We start from the raw sequence: 6,611 nt of genomic DNA, 5'->3' as shown, positions 1-6,611 counted from the left end.
CACACACACACACACACACACACACACACACACACACACACACACACACACACACACACACCTACCTCTAAATCCATTGTTAAGGTAATTAATGAAGGGCCTTTTTCACAGCAGTAGAAAAATACAGGTGTTATGATTCCCACTGATTGTGACTGTTTCTAAATAGAACAGAACCTTGATTATTATAATTAATAACACCTGTGTATTCCTATTGTTTCATATCAAACTGCTACTTTAAAAGGCTCAAATATTAAGTAATGAGCACACTGTTTTACAATAAAGACAATCAAATATACTGAGGTCTGACAAAGGTTTAAAAAAATTGTGATAGWGAAGAACAGTGGTGCACTTGTTTGCTTTAGTTTTGCAATAATAATGTAGAAAATTTTAGCTTTTTTACATTTTTTTTTTAGTTTATATACAGACTTAGAGTAAAAAGTACATTAAAGTAGTTTTTTACCCCCAAGAAGATCGTAACTAAACTTAGCACAAAAAAAGTAAATTTGTGTTTTGGTAGATTATTTCTTTGTTGTAACAATGCTTCTTGGAAATAATCGTAAGATAGACAGAAGCTCAAAACAAGTGTCAATAACAACAGCAGAATAAGCTGTTTTTCAGAGATTTGGCAAATACTTCATGTGTGCAACCCACATACTCAGCTCTACTGCTCATCCCACAAATGCATGTTCCTTACAAATGTGACACCATAAAAGATACGATTTATTTACAAGAAGCACTGTTACAACAAAGAAATAATCTACCAAGCACAAATTTACTTAACGTTTTGTCCAAAATTTATTTACATCCAGCATTACAAAACTATTGTTCTTTCCTCCAAAAAGGCTGGAAACCACAGACCATTACTACAACATCTGTCTGCCCTGCTTGATATCCCTACATGTCTGGTATACTTGGAAAGGAACTTGTAGAGAAATATAATGTGATTTCATACACAGATGCACAAATCTTTAATCTCCCAGAAATGTTTTCCGTTGAGATCTGCAGACAAACTTTTCATTAAGTTAAGTCGATTTCCAAACTAATCATTCAGAGACGTTTGTTTCTCACAGAGGAAATGTCATCCTGAACAAAACAACTCTAAACTAAGCAGATGAAACTTGTTACTGGAACATATGCGAGTTGTTTTTGATTTTCTTTGAAATGAGCAGAATGTCCCGTGTGGCAGATGTTCAATTACTTTCCTGCTTTGATTCTTTTTCTTTTTACCTAATTGTATTTTTGCAGAAAAATCACTGATCACTGGTTTATAATGTGCAAATATCAGATTAATTACAGCTCAAATTAGATTTACTAAATCTCAGTGATGCCATTTTTTAAAAGGTCACCTGCATTGCCAGGTGATTGGAAATTCTCCCGCATGACCAATTTCTTTCAAGGATTTCCATTTCGTCCCGTCTGTTAAGATTTATGTTTTCACAAAGGGCTGCAGGGATGAAAAAACTACTTCTGTACTTTGAGGATTTACAACTACTGGCTTGATCATGTTGAGTCATGTTTTTTTAAGGTTTGTAATATTGTTTGAGGTGGCTATATTTGAGATAAATGTTTCATTATTGTTTGAATAACTGAAAAAAAGAGTGGCAAAGCATTTTTCAAGTGCACAGAAATTACATCCTGGTGCATCTCAGTAATCCAGGTAGAAAAAAATCAAAAAGAAAAAAATAAGTAGGTCCTCTGGACGGGTTCTTCTTTAGTGAAACGTTTCGTCTCTCCTCCAAGAGACTTCTTCAGTTTGAGGAGTTGCTTTGCAAATTTTGCTTTCTGTATGAATTTATGCCGTAAAGTCAWGGTTGCTACGCAACCTACACGTAAAGCTACAGGTGATTTTGTGTTACAGCGAACGTTATGTCGTTAACTGCCGCTAGGGGTAACTTTTAAATAAACATTTAAACAGATTAGGTAAGTATATTCATCCAAATGAAGACAAAAGTCGTGAATTTTACATTCTGTGTACTTCTTATCAACGTTGTTAAGGGGAGAGATGCACAACTCGTGCTGTGGAACGTCACGTACAGTAGTAACAACTGCCGCAAAACTTCGCATGCCGTCAAAAAGTTTACGGCACAACTTAAAAGATCGAAAAGCAAACGGATGTAGCCTCTAACCAACCGCTGTTCTCATTCTCTGTCTGGTAAAACTTTACTGTCAGAAGAAACTTACCTTAAAAACTTTCCTAAAATTTGCTCGGTGAGGCTTCCGCCTGAGAAATCACACCCACTGACATCGAAATGGCTTCCCGGGCTCCCATTGGCTGAGCGAAACTCAAAACCGGCTCTGATTGGTCGGAACCGGCAAGCAAACTGAGAAAAACTATGACAGACAGGAAGTAATGCCTTTTTTTCTGTGGGACCTAACTAATCTTTATGGTCAACATTTCCTTTAAATTATTTCTTACGAGTGACTCATTATTAATAATTAAGAAGCTAGAAATGTATTTAGGTTAAAAACATACTTCAAAGAGAGGAAACTGAATGATTTACATCAGTTTGCCCTCWTTCTTAGTTGTAAAATGATTTTCACTGGCTTTACAGTGCCTGTCCAGACTAACCTTTTTAAACTAACTCATAAAAGGATAAAATTAGTATTTCACTCCCAACAATGGTTAGGTTGCAATGTTTCTAATTTATTATAAAGACCTGGTTTGTGATCATTTTTGTTCACATTTGTAATAACCATACCAGAGAATGAACTTCAGGATTTTCTGCATATTTTTTATTATCTCTGGCAACATTATAGGCATTTTTACTCCGAATAAACTCAATTTGAGTAATTTTTGTGCATTTCTGCCTATGTGGCCAATTGTTTACCAACAAAGACATCTAGCTCTAGTTTGTGTCACATTCCTCCATAACACAAACGTTAATAGCTGTATGAGTATGTTGATTTAATGAAAAACTTCAAGAACTCAAAAAAGCTGAAATTTATTTGCATAAAAAGAACTCAACTGAACTTTCATCAGCAGCAGGAATAAAAAAAATTTATATTGCTGTTCAGTTGTATGGTGTAACTGCTGTCGTATAAAAATTACTAATTCAGTTTGTATTGGCTGTAGCAAATAGATCGTTTATTGTTATTTGGTTTAATTGTCGGCTCATTCTGACAACTTCAAAAATGCTCTTTAGAAAAAAAGTTGATTAGTTAAAAAGTTTTAAAAAATTAATCAGTTGGACGTTGTAAAAACCTTAAAAATAAAATAAAAAATATGATACAGAAATTTATTCATAGTAGACAAAAGAAAAGTCATAAAACTCTCTGCATGTCGAACTGCCAATAGAAGAGCTGTGATTGACGTGTTTCACAAACTTCAGCGTTTCTTTGTCTCTGTAGACGAGGGCGAGAGAATTGTTCTCTGGATGCACGGTGAGAAGCTGTGAAAACAAAGCAGTGATGGTTTCCATTAACGTGCTGCTTCCATGAGCGATGTTACGACCTTCATACACTGTAACAGACTGTAATCATCAACACTCACCTCTTCATCCTCTTCATTAGCAACATAACAGGTGAATCCTCCAAACTCTGACCGCCAGTCTACAAAAAACAATTTCTGTAAGCATTAGATTAATTATTTTTTTATATTTTCTCCCCTCGGTTTATTTGTGCTTACCTGTGCAGYCAAAAGGTAAAATCAGATCCAGGGCATATTCTGCCTGCGCTGCCTCACCATCATGCAGCAGAGTGTAGCTGCCATGAGTCCAGCGGCGCACTTCTCCACAACACACAGGTGTGCTCAGCTCTAAAACACCCACAAACATTAAAGCCCACAAACCAGGGTTATTATAGTTAACTAAAACTAACTAAATAACAAAAACTGAAATTTAAAAAACATTTTAGTTAACTAAAATAAATAAAAACCGTAATAAAATGAAAAAAACAATAACTAACTAAACTGTATAATATTTTTACAAAACTAACTAAAACTAACTGAAATTACAGATAGAACATCCTTAGTTTTAGTGTTTGTCAATTTATTTTGAGCTGTGTGGACTGATTAAACAAATCGTTAGCAGCAAAGTCCACTTTGAGATTTTTTTGAATAAGACTGCGAGAAAAATCTAAGCAAGTGTCTTGTAGTGGAAACGCAGATTACTTCTCAAGGGAAAACTGCATAAATCAAGCTCGCACAAGATGGCTAACTATGACTATCCTGACACGCTAGCTTCTCTCAGTAACTCACGTGAAAAACAAACAAGTAGCACCAGGTTGGAGACGACTATCACTGTCCTAAAATAATCACCCAGGTCCTTTTTTTTTTGTGGCAATATTGAGTTACGCAATTATTTTTAGTAAGGTGTCGCTATAATGGACTGCTTTAACTCGCGACCAAATAATTGTTAGTTAACTTACAGTAACACCTCAAGCTGGAGGATGCATTGGCAAACATGTTTATTCAAACTATAAAAAACTAAACTAAAACTAAGCATTAAAAATGCAATAATAACTAATAAAAACAATCCGTGTAWGGTTCGTTCTTTGGTTTTTTCGTTTCAAAATAAAATTGCAAAAACAAAACAAGCATGTTGTTTTTTTGTTTTTCTGTTTTTAAAACCTAAATGTAAAAATGCAAAATCCAATTAATAGAAAATCAACAGCGTTTGACTTTTGCTTTAGCCATCTAAATAAAATACGGTTCTTTTAATATGTAGCAATACCAGAAATGAAGTAAGTCACCAAAGAAGGATAGTTTACAGTGGATAAAAGATTGCAAAAAAACAAACCAGTCTTAAATAATAGGCAATGGCTGCACTTGAACCATTTTCGGCATTTATTATCAAACTTAAGTATAAGAGTTTAYGGACATTATACTGTGAAAAATGAGCGACACTTGTAAATACTAGCTAGCTTTCTGTAGGCATTGTGTATACATGGTGTATTACAGTAATGGACCAGCGGGTGTCCTCTTGCAGGCCAAAACAATAAAATGATGAGAAAATGGGAGGCATAATTATAAACAATGTACATTTATGTCATACCTATTACCTTCATGTACCTATAATACATACAGAATAAAGTCATAGTTTAATTGTAGATTTTGGGATAAACAGCAATTCAATGTAAAAGCTTGTCTTTGGTTTAACCATTGCAGTAAATAAAAAACATACCCCTTTTTTATTTTTGCAATTGCCGTTTTTCTAAATTTGTTTTAAAAACAGAAAAACAAAAAATCACGTGCTTGCACTTTTATTTTGAAACGGAAAAAACAAAGAACGAACCATACACGGATTAAAAACTAGCAAATCCACTGTAAAAACTAATTAAAACTAACTGAATTAAAAGAAAAAAAGGCACAACGAAATAAAACTAAACTATAATGAAAAATCCAAAACTATTATAACTTTGCCACAAACCTGTAGAAATAAAAAAAGAAACAAATATCCCACTCTTACCTTTCCGTCTGCTTGCATTTGCTGCCGCCGCCGACGTTGACGGTCTCGCCGAAGATCCTGCCACTTCTCCATCCTCTTCCGCATCCTCCTCCTCATCATCATCATCAGCGGGACACAGGTAGTGCAATCGAAGGCCGGTGAAGTTGGAGAGGAGAAGGAAAAACGCCTCCGAGCGAAGCAGCTCCCAGCAGGAACTCACAGGCTCGGGCAGAGACTCCGGAGAGGCCGCCTCGTAGCACCTGAAAGCAGAAGTCCTCAAACGTCAGGACATTAAATCTCGCCAACGCGTCAAACAGAGCTGTCGAACGGTGTGCACCTCTTATTGGGCGGACCTCTCTTGGTCCACTGGATCTGGGCCAGTCGCAGAGCTTCACTCACCTCCCTGAACTTCTCCTCCTGAAGACAAACACCCATCAGGTATTTTATATCCATATAAAATACGTCTAAAAGATAAAACAGTAACGGTATATAGTGCGATAGACACGCGATTAGCGTGTCTATCGCACTATATACCGTTACTGYTTTATCGCCCAGCCCTAGGGAAATTAAGAAGTTACCTTGAGAAAATCTTTAAGCTGAATTTCAGAACTGTCTTCAAACTCCTCCTGGATCTGCTCATGATAAGACATGTCCAAATACAGGGGATTGATCCACTCAAACAGAACCGTCTCCTGTCAGAAAAGAGAAAAAAGATCATTACACTCATCAGAAGGAAGCGGTCCGGGCTTTAAAGTGCCCGTGACATCAAATTTTTGTAATAAATGTGAATGCATTTTTGGAAAGACAACACTGAAAACATATCGCGAAAACAAATTTCACGCTGTTGAGATGAACCGTTGTTGAGACATTTGCATGTAAAGAAACAGGAAGTGATGTCAAAGGGGAATGTCTGCATGTGAACAGAGCGATGCTCCAATGATTTGAGAACAATCTGATGTTTCTTTAGATTACTTTTGAGTCGCTATCAGAGAGGTGAARAGTTTAAATAAGATTGTTTCAATAAACAAAGACCAGAGTTTCTTTTCTTTTGACGTCACTTCCTGTTTCACTTTGCTGAGCCAAATTCGAGAGAAAATACGCCAGTTATGAGGAAAAACTGGTAAAATCATAATGCTGATTTTCTTAAATACAAAAGATGGTTTTTTTTTGTTTTTTTTTTTTACTTTTTGTATTTGAAGGATAAGCATGTCACAGGACTTGGACAGA

At 35.8% G+C, this 6,611-nt stretch overlaps 2 protein-coding genes across 2 annotated transcripts in view; both read right to left on the bottom strand.

The window, feature by feature from the left end:
• Nucleotides 1-2,260, bottom strand: part of tradd (tnfrsf1a-associated via death domain) — a 15,516-nt gene extending 13,256 nt beyond the window's left edge. The window contains exon 1 of the mRNA XM_014027936.1: nt 2,182-2,260. The gene's annotated coding sequence lies outside the window, so the exon portion shown is untranslated. The remainder of the gene's footprint in view (nt 1-2,181) is intronic.
• Nucleotides 2,261-2,926: 666 nt separating this feature from the next.
• The window catches only part of ogfod1 (2-oxoglutarate and iron-dependent oxygenase domain containing 1), a gene marked incomplete in the record, with an annotated part of 6,380 nt that continues 2,695 nt past the window's right edge, over nt 2,927-6,611 (bottom strand). Inside the window, 6 exon segments of the mRNA XM_014027923.1 lie at nt 2,927-3,389; nt 3,491-3,549; nt 3,626-3,754; nt 5,406-5,644; nt 5,722-5,801; nt 5,963-6,073. Coding sequence (XP_013883377.1) covers nt 3,237-3,389; nt 3,491-3,549; nt 3,626-3,754; nt 5,406-5,644; nt 5,722-5,801; nt 5,963-6,073 — 771 coding nt within the window.

Source organism: Austrofundulus limnaeus, unplaced genomic scaffold (assembly GCF_001266775.1).
Source record: "Austrofundulus limnaeus strain Quisiro unplaced genomic scaffold, Austrofundulus_limnaeus-1.0 Scaffold5, whole genome shotgun sequence".
Taxonomy (NCBI): domain Eukaryota; kingdom Metazoa; phylum Chordata; class Actinopteri; order Cyprinodontiformes; family Rivulidae; genus Austrofundulus; species Austrofundulus limnaeus.
This window is presented reverse-complemented; position numbering and strand designations above follow the sequence as displayed.